The sequence below is a fragment of the Sphaerodactylus townsendi genome, linkage group LG03 (genome assembly GCF_021028975.2).
Source record: "Sphaerodactylus townsendi isolate TG3544 linkage group LG03, MPM_Stown_v2.3, whole genome shotgun sequence".
In the NCBI taxonomy this organism is placed as follows: Eukaryota; Metazoa; Chordata; class Lepidosauria; order Squamata; family Sphaerodactylidae; genus Sphaerodactylus; species Sphaerodactylus townsendi.
In genome coordinates this window covers 117734642-117759530 of record NC_059427.1, presented here as the reverse complement: position 1 = coordinate 117759530, position 24889 = coordinate 117734642, and the positions used below count along the sequence as shown (strand labels likewise).

Here is a 24889-nt window from a genome sequence, read left to right as displayed (position 1 = left end):
AAAACAATGTAAACTTAATTTGGGTCCCCGCTGTAACCTGCGTTCTTGAGGATTGTTGTGACAAAATGTCTGGATTCTAAAGAGGAACAAAAATAGGGGCCCTTCCCCAAGTAAGAAGTTATTAATACCCTGATTGAGTATTTCAACAAAAGCCCAAATTTGTTATCACAATCACAATTTGGAACGCTCCGGCAACTTGCTGAAAACATTGCCTTACTGTGAATTAAAGTGTGGGTATTTGCAATAATCAGTGATGTACAGCACAGCACAGTGCTGAAAATATTCAAGGGGACAGGTTAAATCTGACAGGACATGTTTAACAATGTTAATAGACTCTGTCTGATTTCATCAGTAGATATGCTGGGATCAGAACAAATTTGAAAAACTTATGCATTTGCAAGCATCCTGGAAGCCAACTTTCCCTGCATTATTTTTTAATTAATTTTAGCTGTAATCCTTATTTGTGAATTCTAAATTCTGAATTACATAAATGTTTAAGGGAGAAACTCTACTGTAAGTTTGCTCTAACAAGAACACTGACTACATAAATGCTTAACACTGTTAGACTATGCCAAAAAGGTACATGCAAATGTGTAAGAGTTAAGAGAGGAAAACGTTAAACACAGCCACTTTATTTACAGTCAAAATTAGGTAATACACGTGGTAAATCCTATCACTCTTTTAATATTTTTTTTCACAACAGTATGCAAGAAAGTACGCTCCCTCTGATGTAGGGACATTTAATGCATTCAGGAAAAAAGCTGAGCAGTATTAAAAACAGCATTCTTCATTATTAGATAGTGAGCACTCAATAAAATACTAACACTCCAAAACCAAACAGCAGTAGATAATGACAAATAATAACTTCATTTTTCTGCCCTGCACAGCATATCTTTAGCAAGCAGCTCTTTCTCTGAGGACGCCATTTTATCAAACCTGAAAGGCAGCCAAAAGCTTAGGACGCTGTGCTGCTGCTGCTGCTGCTGCTGCTGCTGTCTCTGAAACATTATGTAATAAACTGATTTAACAGAAGCATATGCTATTTGCCCTCTTTTTCCCCGCTGGCTGCTCTAACAGGGCCAACAAGTAATGAAATACCTGAGGAAAGGTGTCGCCCAACCATCCTAGGAGACGTTACATTGTGTGCAGAGCTGTCTCCCCTCCTGCATCTAGGTTCGCCTAGGCTCTCGGCTTCAATATGTCGGCTGTGTACAGAGTGAGCCTCATCCTGTAGAGCTGCCAAGAAAATCTTTCAGTGCAAGTATGCGCCCAGAAAACCTGCAAGCTCGCTCAGGCCTTAGCTGTGCCGGCTTGGAAATGCCCTTTCCACACAGGGAGATTCCTCCACCCTCCTGCCCCCACCTCTGGCAGCACACAGCCCCCTTAACTCTGGGTAAGGTATCAACAGATGAGGATTTTAAAGCTTTGATTATCTAATTGCAGCTGACACTAAACCGATCTTCCTTCCTCTTTAAATTCTTTCAACTGTCACAAAACATTTTCACTTCAGGACCTAGCCACAATTAGCATGGTGGCTGCTTTTCTTCGGGTTTTTGAAAGTCAGCCAAAAGAACAGCCGCACATTGCCGATTGGCCGCATGCAAATAAATTCCTGCCTCCTTCGTGTCTCAGTCCTCCTCTTCTCATCTCTGAACAGAAGTGCTGTGTACTTGGTATACTGGTACTAAATACAATACTGAGCACAAACCATATATGGAATCTGGCAAGGAACCAGGTACGTAATTATTTCTCTACTGAGAAAGCGGAAAATATAACAGCCTTTGAAAACAGCCCTTGCCCATGAGAATGCAGAACTGTCACCCCTATATACCGTAGAATTTTAACTTCTTGGTAGAAAAAGAACTCTAATTGCAGGTTAAAATGCATTTTCAGGTTCCCTAGGTACTGTGAGCACACCATTTGATTTTTAGTATGAAATTGTGAATTATGGAGTGTCAGCCTTTTCCAGACACTATAAAATGTTCAAATCCACTAACAACAGGGCTACTGGTCCTTATTTGTTAAAACCAATTCTGTTGATGTTTTATACCTGAAACTACTAGCAGGTATGTGTCTGTCATTCTAGAACACAGTTGCTCCAATTTCCCCCCAAAGACCCTGTACAGTACAGGATGATAGGCAAAAAATCTAGTAGTACAGCCCTTCTCATTACTTCATCATCATGCAAAAAACTACACCTACATTACTTAGGTAAAAATTAAAAACAGAGATCTACCAAGGAAAAAAAGGTGATAGCCCTATAAACAATTAAATTCCAGTGGAGTTTAGGATGGAATTTTCCATCATTTCTTGAACTACCAGGTCAAATGCAATTAGCAAGGTAGCAAAATGAGACCATACATAGAATACTAGGAGTTTTTGCAAGTGAGAAGGATTTTAGGTACGCAAAAATGTATTACTTTGAAAATCAAAAGAAAAGGGAAAAACAGTCTTCATATGAGAACTCAGCATATGCTAAAAGACATGGAATGCATTATTTATTTATTTATTTATTAGATTTTTATACCGCCCTATCCCCGAGGGGCTCCGGGCGGTGTACAACAATAAACATAGTAAAATGGCAAAATCTTTAAAAGCTGCGATAAAACAGTAAAAGCTAAATCTTATAAATACAATACAATAAAATACAATAAAAATACAATAATAAATATAATACAATAAAAATACAATAATAAATATAAATGGCATCCAGCTGCTCCATATTTGAAATCCTCTCCCCAAGAGGGAGGAATGGCAGGTCCCAGATGTAGAGGGCCATGAGGCAGAGGGCCATGAAAGGGGGAGGCAACATCAGCGGCCGGTTCCTCCAAAGGCCCGGCGGAACAGCTCCGTCTTACAGGCCCTGCGGAACTCACCAAGGTCCCGCAGGGCCCGGACAGTTGGAGGAAGAGCGTTCCACCAGGCCGGGGCCAGAGCCGTGAAGGCCCTGGCCCATGTGGAGGCCAGCTGCATCACCGAGGGGCCAGGGGCCAGGGACCACAAGTAGGTTGGCCTCAACTGATCGAAGAGGCCGTACAGGGACATATGGGGTGATGCGGTCTCGAAGATACGGTCTCGAAGATAGTTAGAAGGTAGCAGAAAGAAAAGTATGAGGAAAGTATTATTATTAACTTCATTTATAAGCTGCCTTTGTCACAGACACTCAAATTGAGTTACTAAATACAAAGAAAATTCAATCGGGCAGCAAAGATCTCTGATAAAATAATGTAGTGGGGCTAAGACTGAAGAATTGGAAAGCAATACAAGCAAATTAAAAAAAGATTGAGACAATAAAACGGTTAATGTAGGCTAAGAACAAGACAATAAAACTGTCTATTTGACATACCGTACTGATGAAAAGGTTACGAAGATAGAAGGCAATGTATTGCAATAAAGGGTATATGTATGGGATACCTACCGTAAACATTGCAAAATGCTGTAATACTCTCCTCTAAAGAAGCAATCTCCTGAGCCAATTCATTACACTATAATTCTAATCCCTTTGTAAGATTGTCCTTCTGAACATTTCTGTTTAGCAGATTCTGAGAAATGGTAGAAGCATGGGGACCTTCCTTGCAGCCTCAGGAGGGCCAATCCACTACGTGAGAGCCCCACAGAACAGGCAGCTGCCAATGATACCTGTTTGCAGGGTGGTACCTTCAGAAGGCTTTGCTCAGATGAGCTCAACTGTAGAGGTAGATAACAAAATTGCATTGCTCTGTAACTGTTATTCATTGAGTGTCTTCTGTGCAGGCAAGCATGGAAATGGCACAGGCTGGCTTTGAAGAACTGAGAAGAAGGCCTCCAGAAATTTCAGAGTGCTTGGAGCACTATCCCCACTTCCCTTGGAAGCTGAAAGCGGGCTAGTCTCCCTTTGCCACTGTGGAAGAGAACCAATCAAGCAAATGGCAGTCCACAGTGGAGAAAGAAGGGAAAGATACATGCCTGCACAGAAAACACTTGATAACAACAGTTACAGGTAAATGACCACTGGTTCTTGCCTATGAAAGGTCCTTCTCCTCAGAGTGAAGGAAGACATCTTCATGGGTATTTCCCACCATTCACCTGGGAGGAAGGAACTAGACTTTTTTCTGCTTCCTGTGTCAGGCAGGAATTACCCAGTAATCTTCAGTTCCAGTACTCCCCACAGCTGTAATAATGAACTATACCCATAACTGGAACAACATATAAAACACATCAATAGCATAGAGGAGTTTGTTTTAATGCTTAATGATTTCATTTAGTTACATCTGTGTTTTTCCCTCTCTTCTGTTTCTTTCAGATATTCTTTGGAGATTTGGGGTTGTTTGGTATACATCGTTTGAAATCCCAGAGTTGTGGGAGGTAACGGCCAAAGACTTTGCTATAGGGCAGGGGTAGGGAACCTGCGGCTCTCCAGATGTTCAGGAACTACAATTCCCATCAGCCCCTACCAGCATGGCCAATTGGCCATGCTGACAGAGGCTGATGGGAATTGTAGTTCCTGAACATCTGGAGAGCCGCAGGTTCCCTACCCCTGCTATAGGGCAACTTTTCCTAATCCTGTCAAGTTTCCTCACTGAAAAGTGTTGCCTTCAAAAAGAAGGTTTTCAATTCTGGCCCTAGTGTCATGAGGCAAAGAGGAAGCCCTGAGCCAAGCATATCTCCTCAGAAACACTCCAGATGCTATGGCTCTGCTAGCACTGTCAGTCATACTTCTTGTAGTGTTCAATTGCTGTTTACCCATCCTAAAACCTTTAGCAAACATTACAGAATCTTTTTGTCCTCTGGTAGGGAATCAATACATTGTCCTATACTGTCTCAAAGCATCCCATGACAGCAGTGGAATTGGATACTTGGGAGACTTACTGCTCCTGAGGAATACATTTTTCTAACTGAAGTACCTTGCGCCCCCCCCCCCCCAAATCCATAGGAGAGGAATGGGACCCAGATCTGTAATGCAAAGGGAGTACTTCAGTGGCCATGGAGTCAAGAGTGTGGAGCCACAATAGGAATTCATACCCATCTTATTTTATATAAATTTTCCACTTTTTTTGTGGAAGCTTTACTGGAGGAAGGTCTAATCCAAACCCCCACTGCTATTTTTCAAATCCGCTTAATTAAAGGGAGGAAACCTGCCCCGCTATTAGAGCCAAATAACACACTAATGATAGGATCTGAGGTTCTCTGCTGGGGAGACACTGTCCTCCAGAGAAGACATGGAAGTATCTTCAGACTTTGCATCTGAAACTGAGTTTAATGAAGACAAAGTGAAGAAGTAGACTCATGTCTCGATGTTAAAGAGTGTTTGACAGTTGATTCTGGAGGATGACAAGAAGAGATATGACAAGGAGAATGCACGTCCCAATGGGTGAATGGAGGAATATATATCAAACTGTTCATAAAACCTTTGGGGAACATAAGGCTGTGCATGTCTAATGACTGTCCTTAGGCATGTGCAGGGGTATATTCAGCATTCTGGGAAATCTGCCTTTGACTTCTGTTATTATTGGGAAAAAAAGTTTCTATTTGCTATAAGTGTAAAGCTAGGCTTGAAACTCCATGGTCATTTGTTGGCCAATAGTGGAAGCCAGAACTGACTTTCCAGTTCTCAGGGCTTAATGTCTTGCATTGTCAGGAAGCAATTATTTAGTCCAGGGTATCTCCTCTGCATTAGTGTCAGAAACAAAATAAATTAAGCAAAAGCCAATATTCAAACAGTGCAAGGCTCAATTTTTTTGGCACAAATTTAGACTATTTGAGTGAAAAATTACTTTAGAACATACTCTGTTAAAAAACCTAGCTGATTAACTGAAAGTGTGCATTGTCAACATTTTGATATATTTGATGAAGTTATTCAAATAACTTCTATTAAATCTTCAATACTTAGAACTTTCTTTTAAAAATTAAGATTATGATTAGATTTTTTTGTTTGATTTTATGCATTCTACTTTTTGCAAGCTACCTCTGGATTGGTGGTATTTCTGTCCCTCTCCTCTTGTAAATCAAACTCAGAGAAAGATGAAAACAAATGTGGTTCAATTGAATTTGAAGTCAAGCACAACTAAATCCTGAAATCTGCTAGCTAGATTATTAGAAGGGTCAATAGTCAAAATCAGTCCAGGTATTTCTTAAGTTTTTGTTCCCCTACTTCAGGGGAATCCTCTCATATATTTGAAGTTACCTTTAGCTGAGATTTGGTAATCTTGGAGAAAAAGAGTGAGTAAAAGAAGATCATGATATAGTGGTCCCTAGGTTCTTTCTACTGCTTTTCAATTAACGCATGACATATTCAGTAAGAAAGCTAGATGCTTCTTAACTCACCATTTTGGTAGCCAGTTAATATATTGTCTTTGATAAGAATGAACTTCCAATACTACCTGACAAAAGTCTGAGTGGGGAACCAAATCAGGGGGATAATTCCCAGTAACTCTTCCTCCTATTACATTTGATGGATGATATCCAAAATACTCTAAACATGAACTGCAGGAGTAATCAAAATACCTTTTACTGTGACATGTTCAGGTGGTAAATACTACCTGTTGCTTCAAGATCGAAACAACCAAGATAATTATAATCAAAGAGAGAGAGGGAAAAAACAACTAGATGTCGAAGGTCATGATCTGAACAACCCTCCCCCTCCTCCCCTTGAATGGCACACCTCCCCCTCCCTCCCCTCCCCCTCCCTCCGCTAGGGTGGGTGGGCCATGTCAAGATGCTGGGCCCCCTTCCCCTCCCTTGCATGCCACCCCTCCCTCCCTCCTCTTCCCTTGCATGGCACACCTCCCCATCCCCATCCCCATCCCCCACTAGGGTGGGTGGGCCATGTCCAGATGCCAGGGCCCTCCCCCTCCTTCCCCTGATCCTATATCTGATCAGTAGACACTAGAACCCAGTATGAGCATTCCACATGATCTGAGCATTCTGCAGAAATGATCTGAACAACCCCCAAGAAGTTTTCATCAATCAGGCATAACATAATACAATAAATAATAATTTAAATAAAATTATTTAAAAGAAATGCTGTAGCATTTGACAACTCTACTCACAAGGAATAAAATCAATTAATTAAAAGAACATGAATGAAAAGCAGCAGCACTCCCTGAAATCTGCCAGCCGATTTAACAACAGCAAAAGTTATACTCAGCAGTTCAAGGGCAAGAGGGGAGAGGCTGTTCAAACTGATCAAAGTCAGCCACTTTCAAAACAAAAACTAAATACCAAACAACCCCAAATCTCCAAAGAATATCTGAAAGAAACAGAAGAGGGGAAAAAAACACAGATGTAACTAAATGAAATCATTAAGCATTAAAACAAAACTCCTCAGAGCAGCAACCACACATGGCTGGAATGCCACCCAGTCCAACCAGACATCCCTTAGGGTCGCAATCAGAGCACACCTCTACTCTCAAGGTACTCAGCATAGGAAGGGAGAAACAGGCTAGTAAAATGTTTATAGGCTAGTAAAGTACTTTGAGCTGTGCCATGACACATAGTTATAAGTTGTAGTACACCAGTCAAAACTCTGCTCACAACCTGATTTGATCCTAGTAGAAGTCGTTTCAGACTGACCTATAGCCAGCTCAGGGTTGACTCAGTCTTCCATCCTTCCAGGATCAGTAAAATGAGTACCTAGCTTGCTGGAGTTTAAGCACAGATATCTGGGGAAGGCAGTGGTAAACCACCCCACAGTTTGTCTAGTAAGCATTATGATGTGATGTCACCCCATGGGTCAGTAATGCCCCAGTGCTTGCACTGGGGCATTATCTTTATCTTTTAAAACTACTTTGATCTCTCACAAAGCTGGTATATAAATTTGATTCATATTTTTTTTAAACCCAAGAATTGTTTACTCATAGTGTTTACTCAAGAATTGTTTACTCATTATGTCATAGTGTCTATAATATGATAAAAACACATACAAACTGGGATATTAAAAAAGTAAGATTAATTCTGTTCTGCTAAAGTAAGATATCTGACATTTTCACAGCTGTCCTGAATAGAGGAGCAGTAGTGTCAGAGGAGCACTTAAGAATATATTTCATGTTATCTCTAGATGAAGAGGTACTATACTTGTATCTTAAAGTATTTAAAATATGCTCGAAATTATTTATAATATTCATAAACATACTAGGCAAAGTACAGGTCACATGGGGGGTGCATTTGGTCACCTGCCTTCCCCCCCCCCATCCCGGCCAATGAGCCTGCTGCCCTCCTGCCCTCATGCAGAGAGAGAGAGAGGTAGGGAGTAAGAAGTTCTTCCCCCACTGCTGCCACAAAAGACTCTCGTGGTTTTAAAATTAAGCTTTACTTCTAGGAGAGGAGTGGGGGCCAGAGGAAGCCTGGGGGCAATGGCAAGGCCAAAGAAACAGCACCCTCTCAGGCTCCTTCCAATAGCAGCACCACTCCTAAAAGTAAGTAAAGTTTCAATCTTAAAGCCATCAGAGGTTTTGGCAGTAATGTGGGCAGCTCAAAGGTCGTACTCTGAAGCTCTAACTGCAATACCACACTGGCTTTCGTAGGGTGTTTGTTGTTGAATAATGGCAAGCAGCCAGGTAAGACATGCAAGTCTGGTGGCATCATTTCACCCAATGGTTGCTTCCAGGCCCAAGCCTGATGAATCCTCTCTCAGAGGCCAAAACAGCCCTGGAATTACCATGCCCACATGCCTGCAATGGTGTGTTTGCTTAACAGCAACCACTGAGGGAACCTGTTTCTTAAAGCTACAAGAGCTCCTTTTACACATGTCTGTAAAAAGGTCTGTCTTACCTATTCACAGCTCTAATCACTGGATTTAAGTATCCTTAAATTCTGTTATCTTGGTTATTAGAATATACTTTTGAAAACCCACCCACCTGTCTCTGTCCCTTTCCCCCCTTCTCTATGTCCCCCCCTATTTCTGTCCCTACCCCTTACCTATCAATACCCCCACTTCATCTTCTGTTCCATTCCCCTCTGGTTGAGCACTGTTTTCCTTTTGGGGAAAGACTGAAGCAAAGAAAATGTTGAATAGTTCTGCCTTTTCTCTGTCCGCTGTTAGCATTTTGCCATCTTCTCCACCTATCATATCTTTTTTTCTTCCTTTTGCTATGGATATAACCAAATAGCCTTTTAAAATTGTTTTTACCTCTCTACTAGCAAGCCTGAGCGTGCTTTATCTTCCCCTCTTTTCCATTTCTTGTACATGTCCCTTTGAAATCTTAGCTCAGTTGAAAGTTCTTTAGACATCCATCCTGCTTTCCTTAGATACCTCGCATTTAGGTACAGATCTAAAATAGCCAATCCACTTGTTGCCTCTTCCACCTTCTGGACCATGAAATTGTCTGCAAGGCAAGTGAAGAATTTGTTTGACCTTGGCAGAACTTGACCCCCAACAAATATCAGAATAACTGAAATCTCCCATTACTACTACTTCTCGCCTTTCTGAAAGTTTGGTCATCTGTTCCAGGAAGGGATCATCCAACTCTTAATCTGGCTTGAGGGTCTGTAATAGACCCCATAATGAGATCACTTTTGTCTCTCTTCCCCTTAATTTTTACCCAGATGCTCTCAACCTGACTTCCAGGATTTCAGTTATGGACCAGCTCACAGGTATCATCATCCCTGATGTATAATGCTACTCCTCCTCCTTTCCTACTCCTTGGTCTATTTCTCTGAAATAGGCTATACCCCTCAATTATTACATTCCAATAATGAGACTCATCCCACCAGGTTTCAGTGATGCCTATTATGTTATATTTGCTTCGTTGTGCTAAGACTTTGAGTTCATCTTATTTCCCATGCTCTATGCATTAGTGTAGAGACATTTAAGGCCATGGTTCATTTCCTCTGGCTGTTTATTTAAGATTTGTTCCCTCCCACTGTTGGATTCTTGAACTATTCGTTCAGTTCTCTCTTTAACCTTCAGACTATTATCTCTAGCACTTGATGAATTCCCACCCATTTAAATACTGTCTCTTTCTTCCACATAACTCAGTTTAAAGTCCTCCTGATCAGGTTTGCGGGTCTATTCGCAAAAATGCTCCTACCTACAGCCATGAAGTGCAACCCATCCGTTGCTAGTAGTCCATCTTTATGAAACCACAGACCATGATCCAATAAGCCAAAACATTCCTGGTGGTACCACCTGCAGAGCCAGTTATTCACCTCCACTATTTTTCTTTCCCTGCCTAGGCCATGTCCTTCAATCGGGAGTAGAGATGAAATGACAACCTGTGCATCCAGATTCTTCAGCTTCCTTCCCAGAAGCTCAAAATCCTTCATGATATCCCAAAAGCTATGTGATTTGTTCCCATGTGGATCAAAAGAAAGCAATAACTATCAGTGGGCTTGACAAGTCTTATCAGCCTTTTTGTGATATCACGAATATTTGCCCCAGGGAGCACACCTCTCAAGACATCTTGATTTAACACACACACCCCTCAATATTTTTTAAAAGTCTTAAGATTTTTCTACAAACCAGGTGTCCTCCATGTTTAGAGAAACATCTTCTTTCTTTCAATGAGGGCTCAAATCTGTGGATTTAGCTATCCAAAGACTGACCCACTCCTGCAAAATAGGTAAATAGATGTATCATTCTGTATCAGAGATATTCCCCTCCACACACACAGAAAACAACTGTTACATCATAAACATCCCAGAGGAAGATTAGGACAAGTGGGGCATAAGCAGCAGGAAGAGCAGGTCAGTTTCCAGCCAGCCAAAACCGATTAGTCATTCTAAAAATATACAAAAACTCCATTGTGAGGAAGCTAGGGCTGTTGATTACACTTCTCTCTCTCTGTGTGTCACATTCACACAAACACACAACCAGCTTGATAATGCAATGTTTAACCAGTGCTGCTATCTGTTTTCTCTGAGGAACAATAATTTTAAAGCACTGCAGATACTCAAACATTATTGCCATATCCTGCACTCTGTCTGACTTTTCATCTATCTTGTTCCTTGTTTCTTTTTCTTATGTGCTCATCGCACAATGAGCACTCAGTTCACAGTGGGTTTCCAATTTAAACTTTTTGACATTGCTATTCTGGGAAACAGTACTAACTTAACACAGCTATGAACACAAACGATTGACTTAAAAAGGCATAACAATTTTAACACACTGCCACTTGTAAAACGACCCACTGGATACTCACCGTGAAGGGGTATTCTCCTCGGGGAATGGAATCCATCTTGCTGGGTTATTTCTTACCCCATCTGTGGGAGGCAGGATGTAGTTTTTTCTAGCATAGCTTACTTCCTGTGAGACTCCATTTTAGGTAGTATTCGACTGTCCGAGCTATAATACGGAACGAAAAAAGTGCCCAACATACACAGAAACAGACTATAACAGCACTATAACAAACAATATAACTGTAATTAACATCTTAACCTGAACAAGTATCTGAACATAAGGGTAATGGAGCACAAGTGGAGGACACACTAGAAGGGAGGGCCAAGATGGATTTTGTTCCCCCAGGAGAAGACCCCTTCACGGTGAGTATCCAATGGGTCATTCTCCTGGAGGCAGACTCCATCTTGCTGGGGTCTCCTAAAGCAGTAACCCCATTAGGGAGGGTCATTCATAGTAGAAGGCCCTCTACTATGTGCTCCAGAACTCGTCTACCGAACACTGTCTCAGCTGCGGCCCAGGCATGTAACTTATAATGCCTAACAAAGGATGACTGTGAAGACCATATCGCAGCCTTACAGATGTCCTCTACTGACACCTTGTTTCTAAATGCTGCATTTGTGGCCGCACATCGGATAGTGTGTGCTGAGATGCCCTCTGGCACTGGTAATCTATTGGCCTTGTAGGCTTCAATTATGCATGCCTTGAGGGACGAAGAAATGGCTGATGCTGACATTCTGCGACCTAAATTCGGCTGTGCCACATTGACAAAGAGACTGTCACATTGCCCTATGACCTCTGTATGGACAATGAAGGCTTTAACTGCACGTCTTACATCTAAGTGATGCCAGAGGCACTCAGTTGGGTGAGACGGCCATGGGCAAAAAGTTGGCAAAACAATTTCCTGTCGCAGATGAAACTCTGAGCTGACCTTTGGCCTGAAGGTTAGGCCAGTTCGCAGTACCACTCTGTCCGGATGACAGGTACACAGATTAGGGTTGACGGATAACGCCCTCAACTCAGAAACTCTTCTGGCCAACGTTATGGCTACTAAAAACAGTACTTTCAGCCAGCGAAGGTGGATGGATTGAACTGGCTCAAAAGGCAATTTTGTCAAGGCATTTGAAACAACATGCAGTTTCCAAGATGGAAACCTATGCATAGTTGGAGGCTGCGCCTGCTGCACTCCTTTGAGAAACCTTATCACATCTGGGTGGCGTGACGCCAGCCATCCTTGAATGGGATCCCAGACGGTAGATAATGCTGCCACTTGAAGTCCTGAGTGTGGAACTGCAAAGTCCTGCTTCAAAGCCATCCTGGAGAAAGTCAAGAATCGTGGCCACAGTTGGTGAAATGGGATCAATCCTTTTTCTACTTCCTCATCTTACGAAGGCTTTCCAGGATGTATTATAAATACGTACTGTAGAAGAGGGAGATGGAATGGAGGTTGCACCACAAAGTCCTGGATGACTGAAAACCATGGCCTTCTGGGCCAGTAAGGTGCTATTAGAATTAGCTGGGCCTCTTCTAGCATGACCCTGTGCAGAAACCTGGGCAACACTGGGGTTGGAGGAAAGGCGTAGAGTGGAATGTTTGGCCATGGAGTTGGCAGAGCATCTGTGGCTATCGCCTTGCTGTCGTAGAAGCGGGACACAAATGCTGGCAGTTGTGCGTTGGCTGCTGTGGCGAAGAGATCTAGTTGAGGTTCGCCGAACTGTAGACACACAGCTCGAAACACTTGCTTGTTCAGACCCCACTCCGCCTCTTGGATCGTCTGTCGACACAGCCAATCGGCCTGAACATTCAGTTTGCCCTGAATGTGCTCTGCCTGGAGTGATAAGACATTCTTCTCTGCCAATGTCAGAATGTGAAGAACCTCTTGATGCAACTGTGTGGACCTGGAGCCACCCTGGTGGTTGATGTAAACCTTGGAGGACATGTTGTCCGTTCTCACTAACACATGCTGCCCAGAGATGGACTGCCAAAAATGTTGGAGAGCGAGAAGAATGGCCCTGATCTCTAACATGTTGATCGGAAGACAGGCCTCCTCCCTCATCCACATGCCCTGCGCAAACTGCGTTCCGAGGGTCGCTCCCCAACCCAGCAGACTTGCGTCTGAGAAGATCTGTAGTCGATGAGGGAACAGGTACGTCTTCCATTGGCTGAGATCCTAGACATCCACCACCAAAGACTGACCAAACCCTGAGACTTCGAGATAAATGAACCGGGCGGCCCCTTTGTAGCATGATGTCTCTTTGAAAGGGACGCAGGAACTGCTGTAACGGCTTGGCGTGTAGCCTTGCCCACTGAATCATTTCCATGGTGGAGATGAACAATCCCAACAGGCTCGCCAACTTCAGAAGAGGTTGCCAATTGCTCTGCAGCACAGCAAACACCGCTCTCTGGATCTTGACTATTTTCTTGTTGGTGACAAACAGGGAGTTCTTTGTTCAGTCTATTATAGCTCCCAGATGTTCCATTCTGGTATTTGGTACCATGGAGCTGTTCTCGCAGTTGATCTGAAACCCATGGTGCTCCATCACTTGAATGACTAACTGGAGGTCTTGTGTAGCCTATTATTGGACGCAGAACGAATTAGGAGGTCATCTAAATACGGGTGCACATGCACACCCTGTTGTCTCAGCAGAATGATTGAAGCCAAGAGGATTTTTGAAAAAACTCGAGGTGCTGAAGCCAGTCCAAACGGTAGAGCTCGATACTGAAAATGATGAGCCCAAACTGCAAATCTCAGGAATCTCCTGTGTGCTGGATGTACTGGGACGTGGAGATAGGCCTCCTTCAGATCTAACGACGAGACGGACGTAATGCCTCTGTGATGGTCTTGAGAGTCTCCATCCTGAACCTGCAGAGTCTGACAAACTTGTTGATATACTGCAGATTCAGAATGGGTCTTAAGTCTCCTTTCTTCTTTGGAATGGTGAAAAAGTGCGAATAAGTCCGTGAAGACTTCTCTGTCACCGGCAGCGGCTCTATCGCGTTGATCTGAAGTAGATGCTGGATCGCTTTGTTCATTCTGATCATCTTGTCCTTGCTGTGACTGGCGGCTGAGGGCACAAACCAAGATCTGGGTAACTGGAGGAACTCGATGCTGTATCCGTTGACAATCACCTCGAATCCAAGCATCCGCGTGACCACCCTGCCAGGCTGATGGAAAAAAGGCCAGGCGACCTCCTATTGGAATGTCCGCATAGTCATGCCCTTGCTGGCTTGTCAGACTTGTTGAATTTGCCCGATCTTCCAAAAGGACAAAAGGAGCCTCTGCACCAAAAGGACTGGATCGGTTGCCAGGACTGCTGCTGCTGTTGTTGCCAGAAGGATCGCCTGTTGTCCCTGGAAAGTCTAGGTAAGGCCCTCTGAGTACGAAAGGTTGTTCTACTAAAGGAAGATGAAGAATTAGATCTGACAATATTGGGCAAGGTCTTTTTCTTGTTTTTGACTCTATCTGCATGCTTTCCAATTCCTTCCCAAACAGCACCTCGCTGTAGAAGGAGTAGCCAGCTACAACCATCTTGGAATGTAAATCTGCCATCCAGGCCCTCAACCAGGCATTTCTTCTTGCCACTACTGAAGAAGCCATGGATCTAGCCACCATTGCCAAAGCATCCCCAGTGGAATCAGCTAAGAATGAGATACCTAAAGGTACCCTATTTAACCCATCTCTAATACCTGGCTCCCCGGAGGCACCATTTCCAAAAGACGTTTAACCCAAACCATGGTAGCCCTGGCTATGATAGATGAAGGAACTAATGCTTTAATGGCCACTGCAGCAGCCTCATGCGCTCGCTTCAGAGCCACCTCTGTTCTTTTATCTAGTGGGTCCTTGGGGGCACCCTCGCCATCCTTACTGACTAACCCAGTGAATTGCAACCTGGTAACTGGAGAATCCACCAGTGGTGCACCAATTCTTTTGCTAAAAAATTCTGGTATCATATATAACTTTCTGAATATGGCTGGGAATCCCCTGCTGACTGCAGGATTACGCCACTCCTTCAGGATCTTGTTCTCAAACATAACAGGGACTGGGAAACACACTGGAGCCTCCTCCTCCTCCTGAAAGTAATCTCTATTCCCTTGAGGTCTGCCCTTAATGGGAGGATTACTGGAAGACTCCTCTTGTGGATCCCTAGCTCCCTCAGGGTCCTGCAGGGTCCAAAGCTGTTATTGCCTTAGTCAGGAGGAAGGCCAGGTCATCCATCTTGAAAAAAACGTGGAGTCTGATCAACTGGATCAGCTACCACCTCCTCAGAGTCAGAAAAACGTTCATATTCTAAATCCTCCTCCCCCACCATTTCCTCATCTCCCGGGAATGCAGGGGGGTCCCCATAAGTAATGTTCAATTTCCTTGAACTACCCTGTATGGGCGACCTGGATCTAACTCTAGGTTGAGCAGAGGAGCGACTGGGAAGTGAGGAGGCTGCAGTCTGTGCTGGCTCTACGCCAGTGACTGCATTCTGAACCGTCCTCATTAAGATGTTCACAAAGTCTGCAGGGGAAAAACCCTGCTACCCCTGACTCTCCCCTGCCGTGCCTGGAAAGGGGCCTCTCCCCCGCCCCCCCAGCCCTGAGCAGATCTTGCCTGGTCGCCTGAAGCTCTTCCGTGGCAGCGCTCTGCGTGACGTCTTCTTGCGACGCTCTGCTGCACGGCGCCGCTGAGGCACTTCCCCACGCCTTTTTTCTGCAGCGGTGCCACTGCGCCACTTTCTTCATGGGCGGTAGCCCTGTCCTCCAGCTGCAGTGTCTGCTCGTCGTCGGCCGCGCGGCTTCCCAGGCTTGCCTGGTCGGTAGCCCTGTCCTCCAGGTCTTCCCCACCAGTAGACCAGTCCTCTGTCCAGTTGCTCTGGCCTCCCTCAGCCTCTCTGCTTCCTGGGCCTTCAGAGCAAAAATCTTCCACTGGTTGCCCTGCCCTCGGTCAGCCAAGTGGCCTCCTTGGGGGAAAAATTGCCCATCTCTTGGTCAGCCAAGCAGCTTCTAGAGAAGGATTGCTTGCTGCGAGGTAAAGCAGCTCTAGTAGCCTCCGCAGAACTCCTAGGAAAGGACTGCCTAGGCGGAGAAAAGGCCCGGCCTGTCATTTTATGAGGAAAAGAAGGCGGGAAAAACACACAACCTATAACGGACACTCTAGACCTCACTAACACCCTAAGACACCGCAACACCAAACAATACTGATAACAACACACTGGGCACACCAAAAAGGACAGAAAACACACAAACAAAACCAACTAAGCCTGAAAAGCTGAGGAGTCTCTCTGAGATCCGTGTGCTCCCTTATGAGGCAGGAAAAAATACTACCTAAATGGAGTCTCACAGGAAGTAAGCTAAGCTTAAAAAAAACTACATCCTGCCTCCCACAGATGGGGTAAGAAATAACCCAGCAAGATGGATTCCGCCTCCAGAGAACACACAATTAAAGGAACTACCACCAGTTTCAACATTTATATGAAGGCAACAATGTGCTAGGCATTACACCCCCCCCCCCCCATGTTTTTAATGTCCATACAGGTATTTTCTAGTAGAGTCATCGTGAGTATGAATAAGTTTACACTGAAAATTAGACAACAGAATGTTTTTGTTAAGGTTTTGAAATTTCAAAATAATAATTTAATTTTTTAAATTCCAATCAGGAAAAAATGTGTATCTAAAGATATTACAGTTAAAATATTTTTAACTGGTTTCTGCAAAGACAGATGTGTTTTAAAAGATACTGAAGTACTAGATTAAAATTTAAAGTTTAGGTTAGATTTCTAGCTATTACAGAACATAGTATTGAATAATAATACAAGGCTCTGAGTATACGTGGCAGTTCTGTAGAAGCTAAGAATGCTAAATGGCAGACCATCTGCGAATGACTTGTATGTAAGTAGCACTAAGTTCCTTGCAGCTTATAAATATATTTATGGAAACCAGTGGTCCCCAACATTTTAGTGTCTGTGGGAATCTTTGGAATTCTGACAAAAGGGTGGCAGGCACAATCACAAAATGGTTGTGACAGGAGGCGAGGAAAATCACAAAATGTCAGGGATCAAGGTCATATACAACTATAAAATTAACTTTTTTAACATTTCAGGCAAAAGCTCTATTTAACAAGATACCTTTTACTCTGCATAGCCACTCAGAAGCCCTACTGGGGAAAAAGCACTTGGCAGGCACCAGGGAAAGCGTTGGCAGGCACCATAGTACCCATGGCCTCCATGTTGAGAAGCCCTGATTTAAACTATTTTCTTCTATATCAGTGATGGCGAACCTTTTCGAGACTGAGTGCCCAAACTGCAACCCAAAACTCACTTATTTATCGCAAAGTGCCAACACGGCAATTTAACCTGAATACTGAGGTTTTAGTTTAGAAAAAAGGTTGGCTCCAAGGTGCGCGTTACTCAGGAGTAAGCTTGATGGTAGTCGGTGGCTTTGCTTTGAAGCAACCGTGCAACACTTCGAATGGGTGAATCACGACCCTAGGAGGGTTTGCTCAGAAGCAAGCCTCATTGCCAGCAACTGAGCTTACTCCCAGGTAAAGGACTGTGCTTCAGTTCTTGCCATGAAAATTAGTGGGGTTTAACAGCGCTTAACAGGGTTACTTACACTGCTTCCCAAAAACTAGGTCTGAAGTTTAATGCTAATAATCTCCCTGAAATAATTACACTATTATCACACTGGGGGCCTGGTGGGGGAAGAGGGAAGTAAAAATTTTGCTTTCTGAAACCCACTAACTCCACCACCGCAAAATAGAAGTAAAAAGGCAATCAAAGAAGGCAATCCTAAATAAGAATGCTGTGCGAGGGGTGTGATAACTTCAGGAAAGCTAAATTTGTGGAGCAACCATCTGATCTGGGGTTTTCCTTCACATGTCATCACAGCACTTGACTTCCCACAAAAATGCAACAGGAACAGAAAAATAAAAGCATGGAGAATATTTTGAAATGGACCCCTCTGTCCCACATTTGCCTCTGTCAGAATGGCCCTAATTCTGACAAGGGGGGTGGGGAAGGGATGCTCAGAGCGGTAAGGGATGCTCCTCTCCTTTTCCTGCCAGTTGGTCGGAGCCTGGTTTCGCTCAATTCTTTATCGGTGTGAAATGCCTTTTGTCTTTTGTACTTTTGCTTTGATCCTGTGGGAATAGGATTGGCTTTGTGGGCTTAGGGACCTTGCAAGATCTCTCCTCCCCACCCTGAGCTCCGAGGCACTAAAAGCCCCATCACTCTCTCTCCCAGGGGAGGGGGCCCCTTAACAAACAGTTAACTCCAATCGGGGCAAGCGCCTGAATCCCACCACTGCACCTGTCCTGCTCTTGTAAGACACACTCCTCCCAATGGAAGCCCTTCACCCAGACTGTTGCTTTTTAATCCTACCACCAAAGTTTTAGTTTGGTTCCAAAAGTTACACGCCAAGAAAAGAGTACCAGCCTCCAGCCTCACAAGCTTTGTGGGGGAGGGGGGTACTTGTGGGGCGGTAGATGGTACTTACAGCAAATCAGGTCGACTCAAAAGGACCTCCCTGAAGCTCAGCCCCAGCCGGCAGGGCACCTTGTGCACGGCCAGCCTGTGCAGCGTGACTCCTAACCCATCTGCTGGCAGCTGCCTCTGGCTGGGCGAGGGGGGAAGGGGGAGGGGGAGATGATGGCATGAGTGCCCACAGAGATGACTCTGAGAGCCACCTTGGGCACCCATGCCATAGGTTCGCAATCACGGTTCTATATCAACCAGCATGAAGTTGCATGGACATCCATGTTGTAACTTAGTGATTTTACTAATCATTAGTTTAAAGATTTACTCCAAGGATTTTTACTCAGATTGCAAATGCCTTAGCAGACCAGGTGCTCAGGAGCAGCAGCAGCAGAAGGCCATTGTTTTAGCATCCTGCATATGAGCTCCCAAAGGCATCTGGTGGGCCACTGCGAGTAGCAGAGTGCTGGACTAGATGGACTCTGGTCTGATCCAGCTGGCTTGTTCTTATGTTCTTAAGGATAAAACTCCAATTCCATTACTTCTTCCTCCTGTCATCTTCCTTCAAGTGTACATCCAGTACTAGCATTCTCTTTGGTTCTCCACTTACATATTTAAATTTCAACTGCATCAGCACTTACAAAAACTGTCCAAGGCCCACAGCCAACAACTGAGTTCCTCCACAGGCATTTAGGCTCTTAGATGTGCATGAGACCAAAAATACTCAGTTTTAAGGCTAAGCAGAAACTGCTTCAGAATTTGAATGCAGATTTAATTTTATGCACCCTATTAAAGCATTTTACTACTTATTGTTTCCAGATATTATCTACCCTGAACAGCAAAAAGAGGAAGAGTTAAAATAAACAGGCTGAAGAAGGATGTTTTCCTAGAAATGGAGAAATATAAATTATTCTAACACTATTTCAGCATAAATACTCCTTCATTAATTAAACCACTGAAAAGGGAATCCAAACAAGGTGTTCTCCATAATGCTGCAGAAACAGCCACCTTTCAAAAGTAAATTTACTAAAATACACATATTTTCAATTAAACATTTCACTTTGTCCTATAACAATCAGATGGCCTTTTCCACTTACATTAAACTATATCCAGCAGCTAGGAATTCAGACATTTTAGAGGAAAATGAACGAAGGAATGTTAAGAACATAAAGAATGTTTGTGCATTCAATCTCCTAAAAGAGATTATACTGAAGCCTTCAGACTGCCTTACTAGAAAATAAGAAAGTCCCCAAAAGAACAAAGTACCTTTTTTTTACATTTCAGTAAAGATAGGGGGGCATTTGATAATATATACATGTACACATGTTCAAATGCAAATACAGTTTGTGCTTCATTAAGGTCCAACTTTTTACTCAAACCACCATTGCTCTAAAAATGGAACAATAATACTAACCAATGAAGCTGAATATTTCATTATAACCTGATGCATTTATTTACTTTTGGTTACGGAACAGAAAAACTCCAGCTGGAATTTCTTCATTCCTGAATAGCATCAGTTTTCATTACCTTGTAAGTTTTATGTTGTTTCAGCATAACAAAACCTGGGGTGGGGAAATCAAATTAAATATGTTCTACTGACAGAACTTCCTATGCATTCCACTCCATACAGATACTCATTTACTCTCCCTTCTGCTCTAAGAAATATCCTTCATTGATACAATACTCTTGAGGTATACAGCATGGGTAGAATGTCCATGGATATAATATTATCAGGTCCAATTCCAGATCAGACAGGGCATGATTGTGGCAGCAAGGTCCTGGAAGACTGATTAGTGTGCTATTATGGGAGAGTGAGGAGCAGCGTGGCATAGTGGTTAAGTGCTTGCATTGCCACTCACACAGTCAGGAGTTCAAGCCCCCTGTGGGTCAGATATCCTGGCAGCTGGCTCAAGGTCAACTCAGCCATCCTTCCATATCTTGGTCGCTAAATGAGTACCTAGCTCATAGCTAGGGGGTAAAGAATAGTTGGGGAAAGCAATGGCAAACTACCCCACAAAAACGGTTTGCCTATAAAATCACTGCCTGCAGTGGTACCCCAGGGTAGAACACGACTGAAGGGGAAACTTTACCTTTTTTATGGGAGAGTGCTGCAGCAACACCAAGTCTACCTTCCGCTTCTGTTTACACTAACACAATTCCACTGGACAAGAAACCTGGAATTCTAGACAATTCTTACTCTCCTTATCCACTTTGAAATGAAACTTGATAATAACTGGCTTACTCCTCTCAAGCAGATATATTTTTAGGCTTTGGGGTTCTAAGTAATGAACCCAGTTGCACCATGAGTTCTAATGTTTCCCATTATTGTCCTGAACTCCTGTCTCTTTTAAGATAAGATGCCTCTTCCTTTCTACACACCTGTTCTGAAAGAAGCCCTTGCCTGTACGAAAGCAACAGCGGCTGAAACATTTCTATTTACTTTAAAGAAAGAAAGCTCTAAGCACAGATTTTAAGGTGCAAGTTTCCAAACTGAGTTAACAATCTCTATACATCTTTTTTAGTCCATGCTATTTCAAGACAACAGGAAGATATTAAGAGCTCTTTCTCCTTTGGGGAAAAATGCTAAGACAACACTACTTTTGCTTTGACCATAGTTTATTTCTGCAAGATTCAGAGATCTAATTTCTCAAACTGGGTGGTAGACGCTACTAGCAGGTGGAAGGTAATCAATCTGTATGTCTTGCTGGTAACCTGCCTATCAAGGCTATGAAAAGGCACAGTTCAGTGGCACCCAGTGCTGCAGCCCCACTGTAGCCATGGAAAGAGAAGGGTGAGGCATAATTTCCTTCATAATTTCCTTCTCCTCAGACTGGGAATGAAATTGCACAGGGAGTAGAGTAGCCCACAAACAGACATGCAGCTGCGCAAGTGTGGGAGTCAGGTGAATATCAGGGTAGGCAAAAGACTGAGAGATTACAGGAGGTGTACAACTTCAAAAAGTTTAAGAAATAATGGTTAATGAAAAATATTACAAAACATTACTTGAATGTTTGAAAAAAAAATTGTATTTTCTCCATGACAGTCTCTTATGATTATAGATGATAATTTGAAGAGAATGTCCAAAGTCAACTGAGCATGAAGCACCATTAAATATTGTGTTCCGTTCACATACATGAGTTATAAATAACTAAGAAGAAAAAGAATTCCCTTATTGTAAAACAATGTAGAGAACACCCATTTTACAAGTTATATCAGAACAAATATTATATACATGTCATCTAGCATGAGGCTACAATGCTTGCAGAATGCAAAATTACTTCCTGGCTTGTAGTACAAATTTGCTGTTTGCAAAGAAGTAATAGTATAAGATTGATACAATGAACAGAGAAGAGCTATTCAAACTCTGTATTATTTTCTTTAACTCAGGGATAACCTGTTTGAGAAATCCCAATTTAAATGAACAGCTTGGCTGACTGCATTTGCTTGTCTCAGCACAGGTAGAACTATGCTGCTCAATTTGTTTCACACCTGCTCAGAATAGGATTGCCATGAAACAAGATAATCCTAACAATTCTCCTTAGTAGTGTGTTAAGAAGATACAACATTGTGTTGACTTGAGAAGGAGCTAGTTGGCATTCTACCATGGCCCACTCAAGACATACAAATACAAAAGATTGGAGAAAGGAAAGATCCTTCTTCGATTTACATGCAATCTCAGTTTATCAATCCCCACTGCTACTCCCAGCAAAAATTCAACCTGGTGCTATCCATGCTTGAATGTCACAGAATTCTTGGCATTATTAGTGTAACCCTATTCCTTTATAGTTATTTGCATAACAATGTTATGAGTTGTATCTGAGGACCCATTACGAAAACAGATGATCTGGGCTCACCAGTTTAAAGAAATTTCTAAATATGCTCTTTCATTTTTGAAAGTAGACACAATTTCCAAAAATTATCTCACTGATCAGAGCCAACAATTCTACTCCACAAGGGACAAACCAGATGTGAGGAGCAATATGTCCACCCATTCCCATCTAACAGGTTGGTGGTGGGTGCAGATCTGTTTTTAAACTAACAAGTGTGTAGGTGAGGGAAGCTAAAGGCTCATTTCTACCACTGGAACAGGACTTGAAACCTGATGAAAACACCAGAGGGCAGCAAAAAAAAGGGGGTTCGGGGATCAGTTCTCTTTAACTATGCACTTACTTCAGAAATGAACAGCTGCACCCATTTATACATATGTGTCGACTCCCCTCTCATGTCTGGTTTAGCCCTAAGACAACTCTGCACTTTAACTCCATTTACTGCAGCTCTATTCTACAGACCCTTCTATGAAATTGAATAATTAAGATCAGCATACTTCACTGGGATATGGCAAGTGGAAGAAGAAAAAAGGTGCTGAAAAAGGCAATGCAAAGTACAGCATCAATGGGAATTTAGATTTCAATAATGTAACGTTTTTAATGTACATCTGAGGAACAGAGACTCTCAGATGTTCACACATACATTTTAAGTGAACATATCCTGGCTAACATAAAACAAAATCTCTTCTATCGAACACCCTATATTCCAAACAATGGAGGGATGTTCTGAGTTAGCTATTTAAATGAGCACCCCAACAAAGTCATCTCCATGTGATTCACATTTCAGTATAAGCCTCTTACCTGCTGGGGTCTGAGTCTTAGTGGGGTGGTGATGTCCAACTGCTCCTGGCTGTGGAGGAGGACTTGCTCCTGCTTGTCCAGTACCTGGTGCTGGGCTCGTGCTGATCAGAGTTCCAGTAGGCAGAGGCTGGCCTCTCTTTAAAAGCTGCTTCTGTTCTTGTTGGCGGAAGCGTGGAGGCACCTCACGAGGCAAATATCGGGATGCAGCTGGCTGCTGCCCATTGGCAGATGCACGCTTGCCATTGCTATTGTTAGTAATAGTGCTGGTGGAAGTACTGGTACTGGTACCGGCAGGTTGGGGCTGGCTTAAACTGGTCTTAATAGGTTCTGGCACTGTGGAAAATGAAACATTAAGAATTAGATTACAGTAGGATGAATGAAATATTTTAAAAGGCAGCAAAGTGGAAAGTGGCTTGATTTGTATGCCCTTTTTGCTGGAAAAATCCTTCCGGTGGACACACTTTGGCAGCTAATAATTAGCAGCATATAGTCCCAAGGTTTATGATTTAAAAAACTCAGAAGAGGGTACATTCAGCAGCAATCCATTTCTTTTTAAATTATTTACTGGCAACCATGATTAACACAACTTAGAAACAAATGGAGCTGTAAAACAGTTGCTCTGCATTTAAATGGTTTCTGAATTTTTAAATTTTATATTTTAATTCAGCTTTCTGGCACCACAACTTAAACATATACCAGTACACACATGCACACAAACCCGTACAGACCCAAACCCTTGTGGCTGATACTTGAGAAAGAAACAAGAGTATGGTAGACCTGACAGAAGGGTGATGTGCCAACTATGAACTTTCTGAGTAACTTTTTTTCCCTGTTTTTGTTTTGCATAATGTATACTGATTGGGTTTATCGCTCTCATCACTGTGTGCCTGGATGGGGGTGCAGGTCTGGGAACAGATGGGGAATTCAAGGAATAGTATCAGACTGGGACAGACTAGCCTTGTAACAGAGAGGACTAGACAATTAAGAGATGTACTCCTTCCAGTCCTTTTCTTAGTCAAGGGTAGCATGGCATCCACTCTGGGATACTGTTTGATCTTAAGATGCTACCAGCATAGCCCAAGGAAAATCAATGTATTTATTTAATCCTGGATGAGAATGCATCACCAAAACCTAGTTAGATGAGACACGATTAGCGTGATCAACACTGCCCTTCTTTTGAAGAATCAGCCTCAGGGCTTTTTCAGCACTGACTTGATCTAGTAGAACTCTGTCCAGTGAGACCTGGGCCCTGCAAGGCCTGATGCAATTCCACAGGGCCTAAGAGACAGCACTGTTTCACCAGGCAAATGCTACAGTTCCAGCCTGGCCTCCTCATTCCAACCAGTCCACCTCTTCCCTCAGGGAGGAGTAATTTCTATCGCTACAGATAATAGATTTTAAGTGTGATTTTAAATTGTATTTCACTTACTGTTGATAGAATTTATGAAAATGATGTGTATGACAGAGTTATTGTTTTGATATGTTGTAATGTTGTAAACTACCCCAAGCCCACGAGGGGAGCAGCAGCATAGAAGGTGAATAAGTAATAAAAATAAATAATAATAATGTTCAGAGGCATGCAGTTGTTGATTGTGCTGGCCATCAAAATTCTGAAACATACTGTGGATCCCTGCTTTGATTATATGTCCCTATTGCTGAACATAAGGGAACATATCATCCATCCCTACTGAAAAACAAACTTCCTGCCAAAG

At 43.0% G+C, this 24889-nt stretch overlaps 1 protein-coding gene across 6 annotated transcripts in view; it reads right to left on the bottom strand.

Annotated features, from left to right (window-relative positions):
- TNRC6C (trinucleotide repeat containing adaptor 6C) overlaps nucleotides 1-24889 on the bottom strand; it is a 160455-nt gene that overhangs the window by 55560 nt on the left and 80006 nt on the right. For all 6 annotated transcript variants that reach the window (XM_048490119.1, XM_048490113.1, XM_048490117.1 and 3 more), the window contains one exon: nucleotides 23178-23510. In XM_048490119.1, coding sequence (XP_048346076.1) covers nucleotides 23178-23510 — 333 coding nt within the window. The remainder of the gene's footprint in view (nucleotides 1-23177; nucleotides 23511-24889) is intronic.